We start from the raw sequence: 26,803 nt of genomic DNA, 5'->3' as shown, positions 1-26,803 counted from the left end.
GTTGCTGTGACACTGGTGGATTCGTGCAAGCAACATGTTTGTGCGATCAGGAACACGTTGAGGGGAATCAGAGCGGTTCCCGGCAGAGAGGTGCGCTGGACAAAGACGCTGTGGACGGAGACGTCTGTTTCATCTTTAGAGATGTATCAGTCCCAATTTGCACACATTATGTCATCAAAACATCCCCCTGGTCCCCGCAATGCCTGTTCCTCCTTTTTACACGGACCACCAGTCACCTCTGCTACTACCCCCCGCTGTTGGCTGTAGGACGGAACAACAATGCCCCCCATTCTGGGTTTGGACACTTGTACGTTTTTATCTAGGCGAGCCGGAGTGACCCTGGGCTAGAGAGAAAGCGGGAGTGAGAGCGAGGGTGAGAGAGAAAGAAAGAGAGATCGTCTGAAAGGTACCTTCTATGGCGTGGAGATGTGTAGAGGTGAGGTACCCCACCACCCTTTGGTCCTGGTGAGAGGTGCCCACCTGTACCTGTGAGACATCAGAAACAAACATCACATTTTTCAATACACTCAATACAATTGTACAGACCAGGGGTCCCATTTATAACCGTTGCGTACGCACAAAACGGGGCTGAAATTGGCGTACGTGACTTTCCACGCCAAGGTTGTGATCTATAAAAAACCAACTTGACGGGAGAATGTGCGCAGCCCTAAGCAAACTCTGACCCATGCGTACGCATGGTTTGGAGGAAAAGGAGAATTGGCGACACAGATGGTGTGGTGGTGAACTTAAGTCAGACAGAAGAATTGTAGAGTGAGAAGAACGATTATGTTTTATCATCGCCCTTCATGAATTTAATTTCAACCCGTATCATGCGTTAAATCTATGTAATCAGAATAATTTAAGTCAACAGCGTTATTTCTCAGTTATAACTCCAGAAACATCTCCTTAGAATAGAAATAAAAAGAAATTCTCTATAATTAATCCCTTCACGCCATAGGCTACTGTCCACTGACGGCGCGACTGCATGGAATAAAGCATCTGTCCAACATGTGTCAATAACAATATTTGTATGTGACACTGTAAACACATAATCAAATATCAATTAAATCCTAAGTGTGGAAAACCAAGCCACACTCCTCATCACAATCGTTGTCCGTTACTCTTGATGCTTTTCATGACAAATCAGGCATTAAAAAGGGGTTATGTTCAAGAACATTTTAAGTAAACATGGTTTACTTAAAGGCAAACTTACACTTACTTCTCTCTGACATTTTAAACTGATTATCCAAGGTGTTCTCGGTCAGTCTTATTACCGTAACCCTATAAATACAGAGGTGAGCGCCGTTGTAATGCTGCACCATATGGCAATGCTGGTGGACCATGCAAATGGCAGGATTCGGAGGGGGAGGGTCTTTAGGGACCATAACGATTTATTGGTACATAAAAAGATGTACCTTTATGTCAGACAACTTCTTTTTTAATTCTGGGACTGTGCGCTCCATGCTACTGACAGAGTTCACTGCTGCAGCAACATATTGCCACTCACTCTGCTTTTTGTTGTTGGTGATCCCAATCCCATGACCGGCGAGCAAAACTACTTGTCGGGCCTCCATCTCACCCACAAGTGTCTCCACTTCAACCTCCGAGAAATGTCGCTTTTTTGCTTTTCTCAGTCCTTCTGCCATTGTTTCCGACAAGTCATAATACTTGCATCTGAGTCGGTTTTATATGCCGATCGCATTCATGAGGTAATTTGCATTGACCATTTATGGTTAAAAAGGTGCGTGTACAGGGCGGAACGTGAAGCTGATTCAGCTGCGCACACTTTTAGGCACTCTGTGATTTATAAAGCAAAGATTGCGTACGGTGTGCGTACGCAGGGTTTTATAAGTCTGAATATTTTTTGGCGCACGCAAAACTTGGCTTTTGGGCGTACGTACACTTTTAGTAACGATCCCACGCACAGTTTTATAAATGAGACCCCAGGTGTTGAAATTTTGATTATCAAACAAACACTTGCGAACATGTTGGCAACAAGAAAGAAAAACAAGAGAGAAAAAAACGACTTCACTTAGAAACCGCCCTTTTCGCTGGTCTCTGCTCGCCAATGGAATTGAGTGAGAGTTAGCCACGGCTCTAGTAGGATTACAGCATCACACAGTCCACTAGCCAGGCATCAGTAACTTATCTAATTAAAAATCAACCAAAGTCTGTTCTCCAGAAAGCACCCACCATGGCCATCTCTGGCCAGGGAGAGTGAGTCACACAGGACACCAATTAAATACTGTGACATACTTGTGTTGGCCGTCCAACTACACTCAGCTACCAGGGAATCATCAGTTGGATGGTATTTTTCAAAGAGGGGATTTAGGTTGAGTGAGTCACCGGCAGACACTTTGACACAAGCAATCGGATTCTGACTGATAACAAGTGCAGCGAGAGAGAAGTGGAGAGAAAAGTATTATCCGTCGTGTATCATCTCCATCGCTATGTACGTCACCGCCAATAATAACGTGGGGCGTCGGATTAAACGAGACCGAAAAAGTGACATCCTTCCACTTTGCTGATGTCTGCATCCTGTACAGCTGTACAGCCCGGGCGTCAGTAGCTCTAGAGTGCTATGTCCTACAGCCTCACATTCAACCAGAGACTCTCAATCAAAGGACCTCCTAGTAGGAACCAGAAGATGTGGGTGGATACAGGGTTGAACATACAGAGGAGGACAGACAGGGGTAGGGATAAACACCGGCTGGTGGGAAGTGGCCGGCCTTTTGGGTGGAGTACAACCACAGCTAAATGGGGACGAACAGATGGACGCACACACATGGAAAAAAGGGCCAGAGGAAAATGTTCTTACCAGGAACTAGTTTTAAATAAACTAAAGGATCCTTTGTGGGAGTTTAAACAGTACTTTGGGAGATGTGCAATTTGAGGATTGACCCGTGTAAACATTGAATTACAGTGCACACACATGGACAAACACAAACATATGCACGAACACATGCAGAGAGCTCAAATAACTTGGATCGCAGGGGAAGGAACATGTAATTATACTGCAAGATATTTTGATGGCTACCAGTTTGAGTCGCTGCCAGTTGGTGTCTAACATATTATTAATCCTCCAGATTGACACAACAAGACTTCAAATTGGTTATAGCCCAGCTGCCTCGTTGTTATTTTAGCAATATGTACTGTTTACACTGTTTAATAAGCTTCATCGTGGAAGATGACATACTTGTCAACATAGCAGATCAGCTTGTGGATAGAGGCATTTTATTGTCTAAGGGAATTTTACTTGGTCAAATGGACATTGATTGAGATAATGGGATTACTGTTTTGGCAGGCCAACTGCACGGACATCTTAAAGAAAAATGCAGAGAGCAGCAATAAAGCACTGGCCTCATTAGATGGCTGTGGTGCCAAATGCAAAGTTCAGTGACCCCACTTTAACAAAGGCTGTATGCTACAGCCATGGAATGGGTTCTTGTAATTCATTTAGCTAGTGATAGATGGACTTTACCTTTATGTCAGACAGGCTGCATGGGGCCTGGTTGGGCCCTACTGGACGCTGGATACCAGATCCATGACAAGACATTACACAACACAACGTACCACAATGCAACCCAACAACAACACGGCAACATTTCCATTGACATCCTCAAGTCATGTCAAAGCTTTGTGCGCTGGGGGTTTGTATAAACATTTCTCCCTGTTCCGACCAGAACCAACAAATCCAACAAATTCCAGTAGTTCAATCATTAACCGTCCAAACTGACACAAAGCAATCAGTCAAATACAGTTCTTAGTTATGTTGCTACTCATGATAACGTTTCTCTCTTTCTCTCTCTAGTGCCAACTCGGCCTCTTATGCCATTCATCCCAGTTGCTTGCATCCCTTTAGATATCATCCCCCCTCTTGTCCATCCTCTGTCCTCTGCTGCGCCGAGTATTGAATATTTTACAGGTTTGTCCATGCTTCAATAGGTGTGTGAGAACCCTGAAACTGACATTGGACCTTAGGGAACATTTGGCCGGTGTGTGTGTGTGTGTGTGTGTGTGTGTGTGTGTGTGTGTGTGTGTGTGTGTGTGTGTGTGTGTGTGTGTGTGTGTGTGTGTGTGTGTTGATTTGGCCTAACCGCAGCATAGAGTTCCTTCATTGAAACACACACACACACACACACACACACACACACACACACACACACACACACACACACACACACACACACACACACACACACACACACACACACACACACACACACACACACACACACACACACACACACACACACAATATATTGTATAAAATATAAAATAGTAGAGGTTCAAGCAAAACCACAGCCAGCTGGGACGAGCAGTTTGAAAAATACCTTACAGAGGGACTCGTACCCTGTTGAACTTTGGCATACAAAGAACCATGAAAACTATTAGTTGAATAGCTGGAAGTAGCCTCTTTTTGTTGTCAATTAAGGCCTTCATTTCAGGGTTAAATCTGATTCAGACTCAACTCTAGACTGGCACAGTTCGGAGCTACTTAATAATAGAGTGGAAAATATATTTACTAGCATTATTTGCTAGCACATATCTGTGCACACACACACACACACACACACACACACACACACACACACACACACACACACACACACACACACACAACCATGCACTCAATAGTTACAATAGAAATAATTATAATAAGGGATAAATGTTGGGATTGAAAAGCCTTAATTACTGAGCCAGCACTGGTTCGCCCTTTGGGAAAAAAATGTTTTAATTAATTTTCTCACTGGCACTCTCCAAAGATCTGTCTTTCACTAGTGTCTACCTTTCTCTCTCTTCCTCTCTCTCTCTTTCTTTATGTGTGTGTGTCGCTCTCTCTCTCTTGCTGCTTTTCTTCTTCTCTCTCAGCGTTTTCTCTTGATTCTGATTGTCTCTGCTCTGTTGACCCACATACAGAGCAAACATTTCTTACGACACAAAAAGACAACTGGTGGGTGAAAACAAAGTGTCGGAGCTTCACAGAGCAGCATCTCACCACAAACCGAAAGCAACGGTTATATCCCAACATAAATAAAAACCTCTTCCAGGGGCAGTGACTGTTCTTTGTGTTCAGTCTCTGCTCGATGCTACAGAACAGAGATGGCTGCTTGCCGGAGGAGAAGGCTGAACTTGGGATGGATCAAAGAAGATCTATGACTGCCAAATAAGCGTGTGTGTGTGTGTGTGTGGGAAGAACTGCTGAGTATCCACAGAGAACACCATCTCTCTCTCTCTCTCTCTCTCTCTCTCTCTCTCTCTCTCTCTCTCTCTCTCTCTCTCTCTCTCTCTCTCTCTCTCTCTCTCTCTCTCTCTCTCTCTCTCTCTCTCTCTCTCTCTCTCTCTCTCTCTCTCTCCTCTCTCTCTCTCTCTCTCTCTCTCTCTCTCTCTCTCTCTCTCTCTCTCTCTCTCTCTCTCTCTCTCTCTCCTCTCTCTCTCTCTCTCTCTCTCTCTCTCTCTCTCTCTCTCTCAAGCCCTGACCAACCAACGGGCAAGGGAGCGCCGGGACAGCGCCGGGCAACATGGACATGACCATCATCCATCAGGTGATGTAGACTACCATACACAGTACACAGTACACAGTACACACACACACACACACACACACACACACACACACACACACACACACACACACACACACACACACACACACACACACACACACACACACACACACACACACACAGTCTGTCTCGTCCCTAGCAGACAGCACTTCGCCAGACATTAAGCTAGCCCTGCTCAGTATGCGACAACATTGGATCAGAGTCTTAGAATAGTATTAAGTGTGCGCTGAACTCCGATAAAGACACATGTTGCCGCTACATAATTGGACGGTGGCCAGGTTTCACATTGGACTCGGCAGTAGCTGAGCCTGACAGGATGATGTTTAAATGAAGTCGCATTGGAAAAAGGAGACGATAAAAGCACTATTGACTCGTCTCCCTGGGAGCTGGCAGGAGGTCAACCTGATGCCGGGGACGACGTGACTGTAGGACTGGGAGGTGTAACGGGTGAACTAGGTGTAAACAGCAGGCCAAAGGGAGTGCGTGGTCTGACATCACTGTAACATAATGTGTGACAAGCATGCCAACTAAGCTCATGAACATTTAGGTCACATTATTACACATCTGCGTTGTACGGTGATGGTAGAGATCATGAATGCCACAAACATGTACTATGTATTGGGCAGCCAAGCTTCTCATTCCTCCCAGCTGCATCTGGATTCAATCCAGTCAATACGTGCTCACTCACGCACACGCACACACACACACACGTATGTAGATATAAACGAAGCACGCACATCTCATCTATGCGGTATGCGTTCTTTCATGGTGTTAACACAATGCAGAATGCAGAGAGGCTTGGCTTGGGAATAGTTCATAACACAGACAGGGAGAGTGCATTATTTAACAGACAAAGAGAAATTGCCCTACCCTGCCAAAGAAGAAATTTAGTCCATTGCTCATACAAGAAAATGTTCCCACTGGCCATCTTGGAAGAGAACCAACATCAGGGCTGTCTTGCATTAATCAAATGTGCTCTTGTGTTAAGAAATATTTTGGATTGCGATATCATGTTTGCTCGGAAATATTTTAATTGCTATTGGTAATATCAAGCCCTCGTTAACCCAGATGCTTTATGAAAGTTACTGCCGCATAGTAAGAGACTGCAATGTACAAAATCAGGACATTGGATTGTTGGAAAATTAAACTTTTGAGCACTTGTTTTGTCTGGCAGTGACCTTATCAGCGGTGGTCCTTATGAGTTAAAAATAGCTGTCCAAGGCTCCTTCATATGGGCTTAAAGGTGAGGACACGCATTCCCAACGGGGAAGAGTATACCAGAGTGCCACATGGAGAGAGAACCGAAACCAAAACTTGGATCTGACCTTGGCGAACAGGGCTCCCTTGGAGGCCAGCGCGTCCTCCCCTCTGCCGTTGGGGTAGCACTGGAAGCGGGCGTCCAGGATGGGGTAGCGGCTGGCCAGCATCAGCCCGCTGTTGAGGAACTTGAAGCTGGAGCCGCAGCCCTTCCAGCCGTAGCGGCCCACGTCGCTCAGCACGTACGGGAAGTAGCGGTGGAGCTGCTGGCGGAGGCGCGTGGTGGACCCGTGGTCGAACACCTCCTGCAGCGCCAGGAAGTCCAGGTTGGCGGGGAAGAAGGCGGAGACGTCGTGGTCGAAGCCGTCGTCCCCGTGGCGCCGCTTGCGCCCGCCGGGCCGCTTGAAGATGGAGGTGCGCGGCACGTGGGAGAGGGTGTTGTTGGAGTACGTCCCCCCGGCGTCGCCCGCCGCGTGGTAGCGGGTGTAGGACTCGCCCATGCTGCCGGTGTCCCCCGCCCCGTCCTGGCCGCGGGGGTTCCCCGACTCGGCGTCGCCCTCCTCGTCCTGGGGGTCGGGCTCCGGGGCGCTGATGCTGATCTGGACCCCCGGGTTGTGGAGCGGGCAGTCGGAGGTTGGTTTGGCGTCGCCGTGCATGGGACAGTCGTGGTGCCCCGGGCTGCCTTGGGCCCCCCCCGGGGAGTGCACCGCGCAGCGGGAGGTCCCTCCGGCGCTGTGCATGGGGCAATCGGAGCCGCTGCCGCCGCCGCCGTCGCCCCCGGCGGAGTGGAGCGGGCAGGGGGTTGAGCCGTCCGCACCTTCCGAGTGGAGCGGGCAGTCTGACGGGCCCTGGTGGAGGGGGCAGTCGGCGGCGCCTGATGGATGGGCCGGGCACTCATGGGTGGGGGGCTCGGCTTCGGTGTCCGTGGGGCCGTTGGTGACGTGGGACGGCTCCGGGCGTTGGTCCAGAGAGGAGGTTCGCCGGAACCCCGCGGCCAGGCTGCTAAAGGAGGCCGCGCTGATGTTTACACCGAGCCAAGGAGTGGGTCACAGAGCATGCACACGGAAAACACACACCGACACAGTAAGACAAAGTTAGAAATTAAAGCTGGGAATACTCTGGGACACTCGTGGAACGGAGGGAGCCTTTAACGTGACATCCAGGATCAAGAGTATGGAGATTTTATTCCAACAAATCACCAAACCAAATGAATTCAATGGCAAGCTCCACTCTCTCTCTCGCTGATTAGAATTAGATTGTCGCGATTTAATTGAATGCAATAAAAATCCACCGCTGACCTTTGGAATAACTCAAATGTATAATGTAATAAATAAGTCGGTCAGGGAAATAATAAGTCAGTCCTCTCAGCAAAGCTTGATCAAAGGTGAAATACTTATTTATGACTATTTTCAACTCTTTTTATTTGACACCCGTCCATCGGGGAGCTGGAGCAGCTCCTCCTTACCTGATGGAGGTGTTGGTGGGCGAGTCGATGTAGATCTTGATCTGGGGCCGGCTGGCCCCGTTGCGGATCCTGCGGCCCACCTCACGGGCCCTGCTCTGGGTGTCGGTCAGGTTGTTGAACCGGGCCAGGGCGTCGGGCAGCAGGCACACGTTGGCACTGCAGAAGCAGAAGCTCCTTCCCTGGGGCCTCCACTCGGCCGAGCCGGCTCCCCCGGGCCCCGCCGCCCCCTGCTCCGCCTGGTGTTTGTCCGGCCTTCAGGGCGCAGGGGGAGTTCAGGAGTCATTCACGAGGGTGTAAGCTTAAAGCATCTCATATCCCCATATAACTCGCTGATACAAGATCATTCTTCATCGAAGCACACTTCTTGTACTGTAGTCGTCGTTTTTTATACCAACACAAACTCCTCATCAGCTCAGGTTATGCTACCTTTTGGGTTAGTGAGACCAATTTCCATTTGGAAATGTAATATTCGTCGCATGTATCTTTGAAATGCACAGTAATGGTCCATATAGATAGACCTTCTTGACTCATAGTCAAACGAAATCCTGTCGCTGGTGTGGATTGAGTGATACAGATCTACTGTGTAGGGCTGTGACGCCGACCTGCTGTAGGCGTAGAGGTAGGGCTAACGGGACACTGACCTGCTGTAGGCGTAGAGGTAGGGCTAACGGGACACTGACCTGCTGTAGGCGTAGAGGTAGGGCTAACGGGACACTGACCTGCTGTAGGCGTAGAGGTAGGGCTAACGGGACACTGACCTGCTGTAGGCGTAGAGGTAGGGCTAACGGGACACTGACCTGCTGTAGGTGTAGAGGTAGGGCTGTCGGACGGCCTGCAGGGGGGCCCACAGGAGAAAGCCCAGCAGGCCAAAGGGCAGCGACAGCAGGAAGAAGAGCAGGTAGAGGGGCACGGAGACCAGCACGCACAGGCTCAGGAAGGAGCAGGGGTCCTGGGAGCGCCGGCGCTTCTCCAGCGACGTGGCCACGCACGACGCCAGGAGCCGGTCCAGCAGCCAATAGCAGGGGAACACCAGGCTCCAGGAGAGGCCATCGAGGAAGTGCAGGCAGGCACTGGGATACGGGGTGGTGTAGAGGACCATCGCTTTCTCTCTCGCTTTCTTCCTTGCTCGCCCTTTTGTCTCTGCTGTCTACCCCGCTTTAATTCTCCTTCTTCCTGGGTTTTTTCCCCTGCTTGGTTTAGTTTACTTTCTTCGTCAACTCTGCCTCGCCTCACACACGTCAGCCGCACGCGCACACATCAACACTCGTTTGAATCGGCGCAGCTTTGTTTATGAATGGACTGTGGATTGGTAAGTAAATAAATAAAAATAAATAAATAGAATAGAATACATGTAGACCCTCCCCCCGTGGAGCCAAGGAAGGTACCATACATGTTTTGGGAGATTTTAGCTGGGCAGCCCTGAGGTTTCAGCTCTCCGTCCCGGCCTCTCCCTAGCAGTGAGTCTGCCTGGGGGACGGTGAGGGAAGGCCATTCTCAGGCGGGGATGTTGCCATAGCGAAGGGGAATGGCTTGAGTTTGTGTTTAAAAGAGCTTCCACGCGGACACCAGGAGTATATCGATATCCAGCATCCCCACGCCAAAGGAGCCCTGGTGGAAAGACAGAGGGAGGACGGGGAGAGGAGGAGGTTGGAACAGGGAAGAGAGGGAGGAGACACAGTTAGCAAAGGCAGGAAGGCAGGAAGTGGAAATTGAAAGCAAGGAGGAAAAACAGAGACAAGGCTGACGAAAGATATATGTTCTGCAATGTGTGTTTCATCTGATATCCATAAAAACCAAAATAGTCTACTTCATGTTTGCAACTCCTTGGAATGCTGTAAGCAACTTCAAAGGGATGTGGTAATCATTTAGATCAGTACATCATTTAGTGAACGATTGACAGCTCATTAAGCTGTCCATGTTGGATATTTTCTTAGATTAATTGAATTTTTTACAGCTAAACTACTTTGAACTGCTTAAGAATTTGTGTCCTTATTGATTACTGAAACTAAATCGATTTAATTCATTTACCTAGAAATCGTCAGTACAATATATGTTGATTAGATACATTTCAGCAGCTGTATGCCCGTAAATAAAACCAAACCTGCCTCCCAAAAAGAAGCCAAACTATAGCAAGCTCATTTCAAATGATCATTTAAATTATGCACCTTCTATCTAAAAATACAACCTATTTCATCCTTGAGTCAAGAAACTGTTTGGAAACCAAACTTTTATACAACACTGTTGCTCAGCAGAATATTGGCCATAGCACAAGTGGGAGTCTGTTCCTCCAAGGAACTTTAGAAAAAGCGAATTAAACATTTGTTATTTTTGATAACAGATCAAAAATAACAAATTGAGCCAGAGCCATGTGGCGCTCTGGGTTAACCAGCCTGGTGTCTGTCCATTCATCCGGCCTCCGTCTCCCCTCTTTCCAGGGACAGGCCAACTAGTTACAGTTCTTAAATGCTTTTCAAACTGGCTCTTATGTCAGGCTCGCTACAGGGGAGAGGAAAGCGAATCAATCCCGCTGCCATGAATTAATGATCATTCATTCATTGGAGCAGATGGGCAAAAAGAGAGCATTGACCTCAACATAACCCCTGTGGGCCAAAAGGAAATTCAAGACAGCAGCATTAAGAGATCCAAAAACAACGACAACAACAGTGCTATCCTAATCGTTTCCCACTAATTAACACATAAGTCACATCGTACGGGCCAAGCGTCATGTCGCAAGTTGTTCTGCACAAGACGCACCGTATGGACAGTATAATCATAAACAGGGATGGTGAGCCAAACAAATTAGGGCTAATCCTTCACATGTGTGCATCACCACCACACCACACTATTCAAATAAACATTAGTATGCACATTTTGAGCCCTCCTTTCAGAAGCCTTCTGTCTGTTATGAAAGAAGGAAATGACGAGAATGGGGAGCGAAATGAGGCTAAACAGCACTGAACAGGGATACAGTTCAAGATTGCTCTAACCTTTTGTGCGTGTGTGCGCACGCGTGTGCATGTTTGTGTGTCCGTGAGTGCGTGTCCGTCTGTGTTTCTGGATGTGTGGAGGACCACAGGTCACTATCTCATCTGTCATCTTCAGCTTTATGTTGGCAAATGTCAAATGAATCAGGGGCCAAATGTCTGTGACTTGAAATACTCCTTTGCCGTTCTACTGCAGAGTCTGTGCAGACATAATAAATGGTAGCCTGCAATGGCACAGAGCTGATTCACACTTTCAAAAGGGCTGTGGTGGAATGAGCCCAAAACCTTGAAGAGTGTCTGCTACGGCCATAGTGCTGTGTGCAGCTGTGTCTGCTTCTCTCTCTCTTGTCTCACTCTCTATGTTCGCCCCTCCCCGACTTCACCTGGGTTGGGATCGCGCCTGAGGCGACTCTCCAACTAAAGCCTGGAGAAAAAAGAGGGGAGGCGAGCTACAGTGGGGGCCAGTAGGCCGGAGTGCAGGTTACGAGCTGTGTGTTGGTGAAGCTAAGAGCTATTGTTGTGAACTAGTTTCCTCCCTTAAAAGAGAAAAATGGTTTCTCTTAACAGTTGAACCTTTTGTCGTTGATAAATTCCGAATTTTCTCTCCTCAGCTTCCCTATCTTCCCTCTCCCCAGGTTAATTCATATTGTTACTCCTCATCCCCCTGGGTAAGGGTGTCCCATACAGAGCTCAATCAACAACTCAAAATGTTCTCCTGCCAAACCATATTTTTTCGTTTTCCTTGATATTTGTCTCCTCATTAAAGTGAGTGATGGAGCGCCGGGGCGAAGCCTGATTGATTGCAGCTCGTGAATCTGAAAGCATGTGTAGGCCAGTTTTGGGATTGATGTTCCAGTGTAAAAAAGAAGTGCATATACTGGCAATGTACTACTACCACATCCGCTGCTTCCCATTCAGCTACACACCATTTAAGATAGACGGTTGTGTCGTCCATGCGAAGCGACATCCAGCTTTTACTGTGCTTTTACTGTGCAGGCTCACTGTTATTACGTTCAACACTTCAGCCCTACTCTCCAATCTGGGATTAATTAAGTACATTCAAGGTTAACATGATACAGACGAGGCACCATTGAAATCAGGAAGCAGGCAAACAATAATATACATACATTTAGGTAGATGAGAATGATCTCTTACATTTCTATTGTGGTCTATGTGCAGGCTTCACCTTTTAGAAATTGCAGTACTTTGATTCTTTCAAATGAGTGGCTGGGGATGGGAATATAGTACTTTGGCAATCAGACGTTTCTCCTGGAAACGACATGAACCAATCAAGTAGAGGGATTCATGATGTATATAAATATGCATCACATATGACAATGGCATAAAGCCACAAATTCAGTGAGAGTCTCCATCCATCTGGCTCTTACACATATATAACATGCTTCAATGGAGAAACTCTAGTTAATGGATTCATATGTACGTAGTAAATCATATAGTAATTATAGCCTAGCATACATGGGCATACCAAAGAGCATCCTGTTGCAGTGTCTGAACACGGTAACCATTTCCTTGGTATCTTTCACCAACAAATAATTTCTGAGAGCTGAATAATTATTGCCAATGCCTCACGTCCTCCGTGTCTTTACCTCCCTTTTTTGGGTAAATGCATCTCTTAGCTTCTTCATGAAACCAGACGAACAATCAGACCCGGATCTCTGCTGGACCGAACGCAGTCTGCCAATCCTCTTGGTTGGACGGCTGTATGTCTCCCATTCTGACAGACTCATGGTCCAATGATGCTCACAGTTTGTCATTGCGGCCATCCATGGGGCGACGCTGTCCTGGTCCTCTTGCTTCCTGGGGCCTGCCTGCGAGGCCTGCATCAGGGTATTGCCTTGTATTATTAATAGACCGAATATAGCCAGGGCTGGGACAGTAATGTGGCGACGGTGCATTGGGTGTTCAATGTTCATTTATGAAATGAAGGGACCAAGAGAGAGCGGAGAGAGAGGGAGATGGAGGGAGAGAATATTTTGTTTCGGTAACAAGGTGGTTCACAGTGAGTCAGTTAGATGGAGCGTAAATTATGCAGACCATCATATTTTCTTATTTATAAAATCAAACATCATATGGTGTCATGTCTGTCAATTCTGCTGAACATGTATGTCAATTATGTTAAAAAGATGTATATTGACATCCTTTTACATTGATAAGAAAAATCTCCCCACAAAGCCAACACTTTTTGAGTTGGTGTATGTAATGCGTCTATTTATGGAAGTACACATTGCATAATTCATATCAACCCATTTGGGACTAGGAGAGAGAATACACACACACAAATATGGATTGATCAGGACAGGGTGCATGTTGGGGAGAGATCACAGTGTCTATGAGAAAGATGGGGAGGGAGTTGCCACCATGTATCTGACTGTACAACTACCAGATGGTAGTTCGACTACCATGTGACTACCAGTGACTACCATGTGACTACCAGTAACTACCATGTGACTACCAGTGACTACCATGTGACTACTGCGTTGATGTTACACGTGTACGAGGGCTGACGCCACGAGGAAACCTCCAAGCTCGCCTTTCTCCGTGTCAGACCATGAACGAATGAGAATTAATATAATTTGGTCTTCATTTACGCTGTTTATTTTTGATTTAGAGAATACACGGTAAGGTTAGACATTAGACTGAGAGACATTAGTTCAATCTTAAACTTGAATTTGGAAGCATGCATCTATGAATAAATCCTCTCCCATGTCACTTACGATCAGTCCTATAAGTCACGTGATGTTATGCCCTGGACAGAACGGCCGTAGTGTCGTTCCGTTTATCGTCACACAAGGAAAGGCCTACATTGTGTGGTGGGAGATTTCGGGCAAAGCTGAGTTTGAATGGGTTAGGCTTTGCAGTAGCCTTTTTTTTTTATCTTTCACGGATGGGGGGTCGCATGTTTTTATCTCGCAGAAATGGGTGTAACTGTTTGTTGTTGTGCAAGTCGTTTTAATGCTCACTTTTCTGTTATTAATTACGGTTTTGAATTTGTGATTCATTTAGAGAGCTGCAAATTTGCATTATTCATACACTGTATATAACGAGAATATGTGTATTATTTATCCTTTGAGGGTACTTCTAGATTATTTATTTGTCTCAGGGATGTGTTAAACGCATCCATTTTTATCAGCAATTCAATAAATCTTAGGGCAGGGGTGAAATGTCCACATCTCAAACGACTCACATACACACTTATTATCAAATGTTCACATACAGCACTGCATGCAACCAGTCATTAGGAGGACCAAGTGTATTGATGAAGAAGGCCTTGATAAACGACTGTGGCAGTTCGGGAATTATAGCCAGTGACATTTTCCCAGAGCATTTCTCCCTCTCAGCCCGATCAATACTGTCTGTCTGAATTATTAGGGGAACCATCCCCTGAGGCAATGTGTGTGTGTGTGTGTGTGTGTGTGTGTGTGTGTGTGTGTGTGTGTGTGTGTGTGTGTGTGTGTGTGTGTGTGTGTGTGTGTGTGTGTGTGTGTGTGTGTGTGTGTGTGTGTGTGTGTGTGTGTGTGTGTGTGTGTGCGTGTGTGTGTGTGGATGTTGTTTGGGCACAAATTAGTAGGCTGTTGGTTCATGTATTAGCTAGCAGCCACGCACAGTACAGTATTTGCATAAACTCATGTGAGTGTACTTAATGTTTGTTCTTAATGCAAGAGCATATGCATAGAATACATAGTGCTTAACGGTCCCATGGCATGCTACTTTATGGATGCTTTAATATAGATATTAGTGGGCCCCTAACACAGTATTTGAAGACGTTCCCTAAAATTCAGCCGTGGTGCAGAATTACAGCCACTACGAGCCAGTCGCACATTGAGCTTTCCCCGAACGTGCCGTTTCTGTGTCTGTAGCTTTAATGCAAATGAGGAGGAGAGAGGCGGGTCAAGGAGGAGGGTGGGGGTGTGGCCCTGAGCAGCTTGCAGCCACAGTACCATGCGCTGTTTACAGTGGATGTATCGCAATGGCGAGGCGCTCACAGCCTTTAGCCCTGTTCTGTGAATATTCTAGAACACTCTGGGTGTTCTGGCGGGAGTCCTGGAGCTCTATATATAATAGGGTGTAACGGTACACGTAAGTGCGGTTACAGAGGTGTACCGCAGTACGTAAATTTGGCGTACATTGCGTTAATATGGCAAATGTAAAGGCTTGTTTTGCCTGTGTGCGCCTCCAGACGATATTATGAATCTCAAACGACTGCGTCGGGTTGCCCGCTGACGAGGCACCACCGCCTCGTAAGCGGGCAGCGTGCATCACGGCGGTGGTGCCTCGCGGCGGTGGTGCCTCGCGGTTCATGTACTTCAGGGAGTCAAAGCCAAAGTCAGTCAAAGTCAAAGTTCCCTTCCCACCAATTCCTTCTCAACCATGGCTGAGATAACCCCCACTACGAGTCTCGGTGTGGAAATAGCGGAACGGTTATCAAAATAACAAAGAAGTGTACAACAGTCGTAGCTCATTGTCTCATTGGCGGGCCAAATTCTCTGGGCGAGCAAAGCAGAGAAGGGGAGGTAACATTTCCCCGTATGACGACAAAATTCAAAATCGGCATGTCTGAGCTTTGTTTTTTTCAAAGGCAGAGCAGGATCCCTAGTGCTCGTTTTACACCTAACACCATTTCTAGCTACCGGGGAACCATAGTCAGGCTTGGGGAACTCATATTAATGTTAAAAAACCTCATAAAGTGACATTTTCATGCCATGGGATCTTTAAGACATGATGTACTTATGGAAACTTAGATTGTGATTACAGTGTGAGGCAACATACTTCAAACACAAATGCACACGCGCACACACACATACACACACACACACACACACACGCACACAGTGATGACACAGGCTAACATCAAGTGGTCCTCTATCATGCATTTACAAAACAAGAGTGTCAGTAGTCAGTAATAAACATCCGATACTATGTTAGAGGGGCCGGCCCTAGGATCAAACCCCAACATATGAATGCAGGGTTCCCCTAGATTCATCCAGCAGTGGTGGAGCACCTTCACTGGATTACAAGGGCCAGTAGCCTTGAAAAACAATCTATCATATTAATCAATAACGGTTTACAAAAAATGTGAATTTGCTTTAATAATTAGAGCTGATATTTGGTGGCCCCAAATGCTATTTGTTTGAACGTTATATATCAAGGGCCCCCCTACTGCAACCCGCACAATTGCTGATGTGCAGACGCACATCAGCACCATGCACACTTATCACTGTGCACACGCACATTAGCACTGTGCACACACGCACATTAGCACTGTGCACACACGCACATTAGCACTGTGCACATGCACAACTGCACTGTGCACACGCACAACTGCACTGTGCACACATACATTAACATAGTGTCCCTCTCACACACCTCAGCACCGCTGCTGGAGAACATCTTAAAACATCCTCACACTGTGAGGATGTTTGATGACAATGTTCTTCTTGCTTTTCTTGTTTTTTTTTGCCTCTCTGGACAGGACAGTGCAGATAGACGGTAGGGCGGGTTGATGGAGAGACGGGGAATGACATCACATAGGGCCGCAGGTGAGGATCGAACCTGGATCTCTACACATGGTTAGAACACTAGCGCGTTCACCTGCTGAACTGCTGCAAACCAGTGATCCCTTGAGCAAACTCAAAATGAAACCTTTCAAGTCTGATTATCAACAAAATGTGAATATAACCAAGACTGCTGGTTTGCTATGATGGTATAGAACAAATTGCTCAAAGATCTAGTTATCCTAGAATATTAGAGAATATATTAAAAATATTTTAATACCGGTACTTTTAATCCTTAAACCATGATGGCCTTTTAGCTGTGTGAACACCCAGACACAGCTTAAAGGCCTGTCCCAGCAGAGGCCTCTCTCAGCCAACTGACTGTGAGTTAGACATGAGGCAGGACGTGTGCATACTACAGTAACCCTGCTACTTGCCATGCTCAGTTTTAGCTGAAATAACCATGAATCAAAATGACCACAACAGCACCTTTGGTTCCTACGCCTATGGAATCAGAGCAGCCATCTACTCAGTGTGTATAGTGTATGTGGTTTTCTTATATCCAACAATGTATGAGTGTGGCTGCTGCACTTTACACTCTGAGTAATCTAGACCACCCGGTTTCACTGGATCAATATTGTAAAACTAATGTACCGGGGCCCATCTCATCAACCTACTCAATAACTACATGATGGGACATGCAGGCCAACCCCCTCTGCATTTAGCAGCGTATACAGGAAATACATTCTTCAAATACACACATGAGTGTGTGTATTTGTTTGTGTGAGTGAATGCATGTGTGTGATCTTGTGTACGTGAGTGAATGTGTGTGTGTGTGTGTGTGTGTGTGTGTGTGTGTGTGTGTGTGTGTGTGTGTGTGTGTGTGTGTGTGTGTGTGTGTGTGTGTGTGTGTGTGTGTGTGTGTGTGTGTGTGTGTGTGTGTGTGTGTGTGTGTGTATGCGCATGTGTGTGATCTTGTGTATGTGAGTGAGTGTGAGTGTGAGTGTGAGTGTGTGTGTGTGTTACCAAATAGTGCACAGTGCTCACAAATAGATAGTTAAAACACAGGGACACACAACAGTATCCCCTCCCTCCCAAAACTAAACAAATCAGTATGCACATACGCCTATACAAACACATCCTGGCCACCACTACAATGTTCAGTGCTGTGTTTACCACGAGACCGGATGCTTCTATAGATTGTCTAGCATTGATTTGTCCTATATTTGGTACAACTACTTGTTCTGATGTCACAACACAGACACAGCAAGAACATTGAGCAATCCAATATGCTTTTTTATGTCGGCAATATACTATCAGTAGAAGAAGTATAGCAAGTATTACATTAAACAGTTCAGAAATTGTATAATCTTTACAATCAAACCCTAATAATTAATTTCTTCCATCGTGATAATACCAGTCATTCAGATATTTTCTGCATTCTTCAATGTGATCCCAGTTATGACAAACAGAGACAAAGACAGATTTAAGTCAATAACTAATCAACGACTCAAGCAGTCAACAAGTCTAAAGACCAACACGTGGTTGTATAACATTGAGGTATCCATGAAACATGAGGAATGTATTTTCTAGAGAAGTGGCCAGTAAGTCTCACTGAAAGCCATGTGTGTACTGTACTACAAAGCACTCTAAGAAATTATTTTTTTGCTTAGGTCGAAATAATTGCTTGTCGCGCTTCCTTCCTACATGCAATTTGGTCTCGACTACGCTTAGAGAGGGCTAGAGAGAGAGAGGGCGAGAGAGAGGGCAAGAGAGAGAGAGAGAGAGAGGGCGAGAGAGAGAAAGAGCAAGAGAGAGAGAGACAGAGGGCGGAGTGAGAGGGCGAGAGAGAGGGCAAGAGAGAGAGGGCGAGAGAGAGAGAGGGCGAGAGAGAAATAGAGTGAGTGAGAGAGAGTGATAGTGAGAGAATGATAAAGAGAGAGAGTGAGAGAGAGACAGACAGAGAGAGCATCTATTTATAAATACAGCATCACGCAGAAGTCTGATTGAAATGAAAACACAGTAGAACTGCCTTCCTCTCAGCTCCAAGCTGACTTTTTCAAGCCCTGTTGTCCAAAACTGACATTTTCCAGGGCACAGTCCACGTAAGTAGAGACACAACTACATAAAATAGGCATGGTGTCAAAATAGAGGGATTAAAAAGCACTTGTTTCACCCTAGTAATAAAGTTGTACATGGCTGGTGCCATTTCTAATTGATAAATGAACAATAGATATTTATAAAAATAGAGCATTACTCTCTGTAGGTGTTTCATCAGTCCCCAACCATTTTTTTAAGCAGAACCTCCAATCATATCTCTCATCATAACCATATCTGTGTTCCAGGAATTTTTTTAGCTTGGTCTCCTACATCTTTTGCCCGACAGCCATTTTCCATTTTACTTTTGCATTTCATGCAATGTGTGAAAACCTTTGACATGATATATTTTATTTAAATAACAACATTTTAATTCAACATCCCCATTAAATGTTGGTTCATGCTCACACAATTCTTCACTCTCTTATACTAGCAAAAGTGTTTCACCTTCAAGCCCTCTCTCCCTTTTCTCTTCCTCTTGTCTGAAAGGAAGCACGCTGAAAGATAGAGGATTAGAATCGTTTTCTTTTGAAGTGCCTGGATGTCATTCTGCATGTCATTTTCTATGCCGTCGTTCTGAATGAGCTGAGATGCAAAGATTCCAAAGCTTTAAGAGGAACGTAGATTAGGGTGCTATGGTCCTGGGTAGCTCAATTGGCAGCTTAACTGGTAGAGCATGGAATTAAAATGGGGTTTGTTTCCCCCTGGGGCCCTCCATGCTAAGAATTTATGCACTCATTATATTTTGAGACGCCGCGGACGACAGAACCCACCAAATGGCCCGTAATATTTAAAAAGATTCAAATGACTAGACTAAAATATCACATCCACATACATTTATGTGAGGGACATGCATATCATGAAAGAGTGCCTAGGACTGATGATGAAAGCATTTAAAGTCTTCCTACAACCAACTATGGATTACACCAGAATGTGTTAACTGAAGGCAGAAATAATCTGGCTAAAGGCAGAAGCTACATTGTCAAGATTCCTGTGGGATGAGCTCCACTAATAACACGTTATAATAATAATAATAATAAAAAAAGAATGGGTGTAATTTAAACATTGCAGCCTTCAATATAAATTAAAGCCAGAGGGAAGGGGGAGGAAGGGCGGGACTATAGGGAAAACGGACAATGACGTGCATCGTGGCACTGTCACTATTGCTCTCCTAGAGTGCTGTGGGTGTTGCCATGGAAACGGGCCCAAAGCTCAGCTCATAGCAAACAGAAGGTGAGTGTTTTGCTGCTCTACACAAGATATTATACAGAGAAAGAAAGAACAGGGTGTAAAAAGATTGTACATTCATGGACGGCTGAGGTAAAAGGTAAAACCAGAGCATTCCCTTCCCTTTTTAATTTGCAGGATCTGGTCTTACTTTTCAGGTTCGGTGTTGGTTTTGTTGTTTTCATGTGACTGATGCTGGTTATTCTCCCCCCCCCCCCCCCCCCCCCCCCCTCCTCACTGACTTCCTTCCACAAAACATACACACAGACACACATATGAACACACGCACGTAGGCACATACGTAGACACACACACAAACACACACGGATCACCCGCCCAAGCTGTGCTTTGAGGTCAGAACATGGCCTGTAGTCTGAGTAGGTAATGAGAGAGAGGCTGAGTTGACTACAGACTCAGTGCGCTCAGCATTGAGCCGAGTGTGTTAAGTGAGTCTCCCTCCCTCCCTCCCTCTGTTATCAGTCGGTAGCGCGTCCTACAGAGCTGCCCTGCCACAGATCTGAGGCCAACCGCTGCTCGGCCACACCCACCACATCTGACATGTGCACCCAGCTAGAGACAAGCACACACCACACACACGCTTGCACACACAGACACACACACATACACACACACACACAAGCGTGCAGGTATGATGCCACCTAAAACCTTCTTTGCAGCCTCAAGTGTAATCACTGGAACAGTGGTTTAATTAGACCCAGTGCCTTAATGTCTGTATACACACAACCACACACACACACACACACACACACACACACACACACACACACACACACACACACACACACACACACACACACACACACACACACACACACACACACACACACACACACACACAATCACTCACACACACAAACAATCACAATCTCATGCACCCAAATGAAAGCCTCAGGGATTAATTCAGGAAAACCCAAATCCTCCTATCTCTCTCCCCCTCCATCTCTTTTCCCTCCCTCTATCTCTCTTTCCCTCTCCCTGCCGTCATCTCCCTCTATGGCTCTTGCTTGTGGCTCCTCCTCCTCTCATCCAGAGGTATATGGAGGACCAGTCGGACACATAATCTCCCCATGTTCCTACAGTCTACTCACACTGACCTGCCAACAGCAGCAGGCTGTCTAATCACACACACACACACACACACACACACACACACACACACACACACACACACACACACACACACACACACACACACACACACACACACACACACACACACACACACACACACACACACACACACACACAGAGCGCGAGAGGGAGAGATAGAGAGCGAGATGGGGAGAGAGAGGGGTACATACTAGAGAGGCAGACAGGCAGGCAGAGAAAGAAACTTATTTGGTGATTTACGGTCAAACTGAACACCAAAAATAAATTGTAGAATAATCCGACTTCACTGGGAGAGACTAGTTCTCTGGCCAGAATCACTGCACAGCTGGTCCAGCACAAACATGGTTCTGGCAACACTGGCAAAACATGAATGCAGCACCAAGATCTCTCTACCCAATCTCAGTTATCAGTGTCAGAGACAAACAGGTGACCTCCATCTAAGTAAAAAAAAAAAGATATGAATACAAATAATCAGGCATTGTCTTGATGATATTCTATAAAGTTTTTGATTTTATTAAAATAATATTTTTATTCCGATTTTGGTTCAGTTTTTTAATTCAAACTATGATTCTGCTCCAGCTTATTCTGATTCATATTTCTTTAAATTTTGAACCTGATGTATTTCTTTGTTGTGGGAGCTAGCTCAAATCATCTGAATGATTGTTCGGACATCATCATGCTCAAGATACTTAGAGGCAAACTTCTCAGTTCATTGTAGGCCAAGCACGACTCATTCAAGCTACGTTGTTGAAATGTTTGATCCAGAAAATGAATTCCAAAATTTTTAACAACAACGTTTATTAAGAATGGCCTGTCATCTTCTTCTTCAAAAAAGTTTATTTCAGGCCTTTTGAACTGAAGAATGCAGTTGAACCAAACACATTGTCTTTCTTTCTCTGGGTCTGCACACACACACACACACACACACACACACACACACACACACACACACACACACACACACACACACACACACACACACACACACACACACACACACACACACACACACACACACACACACACACACACACACACACACACACACACACCTCTGGCCAGGCTTCCATCTTATACAGTGATGATGATATAATCTGGAGCAATCCAATTAGGGGGCAGGCTAAGGAGAAGGGAGCCGTTGCCGCGATCATTGTTGAACTTGTGTCCTTCCTGCCTGCCTTGTATCTCTCTGTTAGAGCACACACTAATCTGTACACATGTGGCACTGTGTGTGTGTGTGTGCGTGCCTGCGTGCGTGCGTGCGTGCGTGCGTGTGTGTGTGTGTGTGTGCGTGCATGCGTGCGTGCATGTGAAACAGTTCTTGCAGAGCTCTCTGTGGTTTTTCCTTAAAGTTTAAAACAATCACTTGTTTCCTTCGTGTTTCATGTTAAGTGTCTTTGGTGAAGTCTTAGTATTTTAGGACTTCGACTAACCGATATTTTGTCATAGGCTATGAGCTGCTGTTGACAAATATTAACATAAATGTATGGCGAAACAAGATGGGTCAGAACTGTGTATTGTTTTAAGTGTCCATGTTTGGAGTAGTCTCGAGGCTTAGGGGCCAAAACAAGTAGTCCTTAGTTGCCTCTAATAGATGTCAGTGAGTATCGGGGACAGAAGACTTGAGGGACGAGGTATTTCTACGGGAATCAAAACCGCACAGGGTTACTATTTACTTCCTGTACTTCGATAAAAGGTGTAAACATCTACGTACTCCACACAGACGGATGTGGTGTATTGAAACTGGATGTGATGTTTTGAAACGCATCGAGTTCCATAGTTTGTGGACGTTGTTGTTGTGAGGTTCTCTCTTGTGTTGATTTCCAACTCATCCTTGTTTCACTGCTGCATTCAAACGACTTTAACAACACAGAACACTCAACAACAAAAAACAAGAACCTTGAAAAAAAATCACTGACATTTTGTTGACCATCACCTATGTGTCCACATCAGATGGCTACTCCATGCAAACGTTCCTCAAGCTGAAGGGGAAAAATACTGCTCAACAGACACCCTTCCATGCTGCCTGCTGGCTCATAATTAGGCCAGATAGGGTGTAGCAAGCATCGAAGACAGATGGATGAGCCTGGGGAAGACAGGAAGATATACAGGAAGAGACAGACAGAGATACAAGGATAGATACAAGGAGAGATACAAAGAGAGAAACAAAGAGAGAGACGGGGAGAGGGAGTGGGAGAGAGTAAGAGTAAGAGAAAGAGAAAGAGAAAGAAACAGAGTTTGTTCTCTCACTTTCTATCTCTTCCTCTGTCTTCCTTTGAGACTAAGAGAGACCGAGGAAGAGAAAGAGAGAGAGACAGAAGGAAAGAAAAAGAGAGGAAAGGGAGGGGATGTGAAGAGAGGAATAGGGTTGTAGATCCATGAAAAAGGAAACACCCACCAACATACATTTAATGAGAAGGTGAGGACTGCCATGCAAGAGAAAGTACAGTTGGGAGGGGTGGAAGATGATTTTGTAAATAAATGTCCAGCATGCTGGGTCTCTAATAAGCTCTGGACGGGGTCTAATTAGACTGCAGTGCATGCAGGCTGTATAATCATATAGGCTAACTATAGGCAGCATACATGTGCTTTTTTTAAGCAGCTACTTAACTTGGCAGCAGTTCTACTGTCAATCAAAGACTCAATCTCCACCAGACCAGAAAGTCGGTGCCATGTAATAAAATAGTGTCGTAACTTCAGGGGGGTTGACGAGCCAAAAACATAGATGATGTGCCCTTAGATACGTGTAATGAAACACATGAAACACTTTTCTATGCTACCCCAAATTGTCCAGGGTCGACAAACGATGTCCTTTACTTGAAGGAAAGGTGAGTGGGTCATAGCTCAACTTGAGACATGTTCCAGGAACTGTGCAGCAGCAGCAGCAGTAGAGCTACGCAATTGCATTACTTTCAACCGTAACCTAATTCTGAATGGAAAATGATGAAACAAAATCCTAAACAAAACCGATCACTCTCCCCTACGATGACCAATGAAAATGTGAACGGGCAGAGAGCTAAGTATGTAGAATGTTGGCCGGACAGAGAGTGAGTTTTACCGCTCTATAAACAGATTTAAGAATTAAGGACCGAAAATTGGACATCTGATCACTTCTTCTTTCTATTTATATATTCAGTCTTTCAGAAGGGCGCTCTCTGTGGCCTGGCCATGCATGTGCACAAAGCGGATTTGCTGTCTAATCAATGCTAGTGATTGTCAGGGGGGAAGCTAGATACAGTTAGTGAACATGTGTTAACCACAGGGCTGTCGTCGGCCCCCAGCCCCCTTGGCCTGGCCGCTGAGCCCCTACCCTGTGCTGGGCCACCCTGTTAGGTATAGTGTGTCAGATCTCCAACTCAGATCAAGGCCTGTCGCTATGTTAACGGAGCATCTACACATTTGGGGCTCTAAAATGAGGGGTAGTGATGTTTAAGTACGTTTTAAGTGTGGACGAGGTCTCAAGGTTGTTGTTTTTTATTAGGAATACAGAAAGAACAGACAGAAAAAAACGTGTTTTTATCTTCTTATCACATAATCCATATTCCTATTGAATCTATCTCGAGAGCCACAGTGAGATGAAGAGAGAGAGAGAGAGACAGAGGGAGCAAGAGCGAGAGAGAGAGAGAGAGAGAGAGAGAGAGAGAGAGAGAGAGAGAGAGAGAGAGAGAGAGAGAGAGAGAGAGAGAGAGAGAGAGAGAGATCGAGAGCTAGATATACATACATACATACATACATACATACATACATACATACATACATACATACATACATACATACATACATACATACATACATACATACATACATACATAGAAGATGAAGAGTTTAGCTAATGAAGAGCAGCAGGGTCTGTCCACCTGCATGCAAGTGATGAAACCAGATCCTCTGATATCATGTTTCACCTACTTTCCTACAGGGCACATACTGCCCCCCCCCCCCAGAAGCCATATTCCCCTCCCTACCCTACCAGCCCTACCTGTAGCTGAACACAGATCACATCTTACTATTTCAACAAATATGGCCAGTCGACATTTAAATGTATACAATTCTAGACCTCAATTTATACTACCTTCATCTGGAACAGCAACATAACATTTGATCTGCATCTTATGTCAGATAAAAGGCATGTGACATTTAAGTTGTATGATGTGGGTTCCCACAATCTTTAATGCATATCTCTCCAATACCAAGAAGGCCGACTTTCTAAATCGTATTAACTTGAGAAACTTAAGTTGCCAAGCCTTGAAGAGGGAAGGACTGTTAAATGGTAAGATATATTGTGGGAATTAATGTATCTGAGGAAAGCAAAATGTTCTGCAAAACAAAGTGGCAGGAAGTGCAGGATTTATCAAGAACATTATCGACCACAATGTCTGGCTATAGTTCAGAAAAGGTTGTAGAATGCAATAGTGTTATTCAAATCGAATTACAGAGATAAGAGAGTTTCATAGCTGTCTTTCTTATTTTCTGACCACTAATCTGGAACAAATATACAAAGGAGTTATGAATTGAGAGAGAGGAAAGATGCTGATACCCTGGGGAATATAACCTATAACAGAACACAAAACATGCATCACATATATCTAGGGTCATGGTTTATGACTGTGATATGAAACCTCCAGAATCATTAAATCCGCTTTGCCTATTCTGCAGTTTTGCTGAACGCCTCGCTTATACATCATCAAGTCCAAGGGTCTACTGGAAGCCAGGCAGCTGGCCACAGGTTAGTAGTGCAGGCCTATTAGGATCTCCTCTTTCAGCAGACGGCCATGTGGGGCAGCGGGATGAGCAACAAACTCTCTATTTGAATGATGGATTACGAAGAAAATAACCATCCTCGGGCCACACAGCCGCGAACAGCTCCGTCCCTCCATGCCTCCATGCCACATTCAACGAGAAATAGTGCGTCTCGCCGGGTCTCTGGAAATGTGTTTCTTCTCATGCAAATGCGAGTCAAATCCCAAACCCAGTCTAAAGCAGGCGGGGAAAGATTTAGGCGCGGCTTCAACACAATTACTTGGTCAAATTAATACGTTGATCATTTCAAGAAACAGACACTCACATTTCCAATTAGGAGATGTACGCGGATTTTGGTTGGTTAAACGTTAGCAGGATTCCATTTTCGAATTGCCATCCATACATCCCTGATCCTTTCGATTTTATGTATAGAAGAAGCCGTCACTTACTTTATCGTTTTATTATTCTTCGGAAACCTTTCGATGTCAGCCTGTGTGTGTGCAGGATGAGCGTGTTGCTATCCCGTGTGTGTTCTCCTTTCTGTACAGCGTGCTTATGGCCAATCGGTTAGGGGCTCTTGAATTCACGCGACGAGGACCACTTCCTGGCCGCAGACTGACTGAGCGCGAGCGAGAGTTGGCTCTCCAGCACCCATAGGACTTTGAACAGCTCCACTGACGTCATTCCCCCCAAGCTTTGGAAGCCACTCCCTTTTCAAAAACGACCGCCTTGGATGAGAATTGAGAATGAGAAACATGAATCCGATCTCAATTATTACTTTTCGCCTTAGAGCTTTGAACGGACTCGTTTGACATGAAATCCCAT

The 26,803-nt window shown here is 45.6% G+C and overlaps 1 protein-coding gene across 1 annotated transcript in view; it reads right to left on the bottom strand.

Moving 5' to 3' along the window:
- Window positions 1–26,588, bottom strand: part of LOC130389181 (sphingomyelin phosphodiesterase 3-like) — a 36,692-nt gene extending 10,104 nt beyond the window's left edge. Inside the window, exons 1-5 of the mRNA XM_056598856.1 lie at window positions 26,428–26,588; window positions 9,087–9,897; window positions 8,290–8,541; window positions 6,893–7,841; window positions 411–486 (exon numbers count right to left, since the gene is read on the bottom strand). Coding sequence (XP_056454831.1) covers window positions 411–486; window positions 6,893–7,841; window positions 8,290–8,541; window positions 9,087–9,388 — 1,579 coding nt within the window. The 5' untranslated portion in view covers window positions 9,389–9,897; window positions 26,428–26,588. The remainder of the gene's footprint in view (window positions 1–410; window positions 487–6,892; window positions 7,842–8,289; window positions 8,542–9,086; window positions 9,898–26,427) is intronic.
- Window positions 26,589–26,803: the final 215 nt, after the last annotated feature.

This window comes from Gadus chalcogrammus, chromosome 9, assembly GCF_026213295.1.
Source record: "Gadus chalcogrammus isolate NIFS_2021 chromosome 9, NIFS_Gcha_1.0, whole genome shotgun sequence".
NCBI classification, from domain to species: Eukaryota; Metazoa; Chordata; class Actinopteri; order Gadiformes; family Gadidae; genus Gadus; species Gadus chalcogrammus.
The sequence above is the reverse complement of the archived record's forward strand: the minus strand, read 5'-3'. Positions and strand labels throughout refer to the sequence as shown.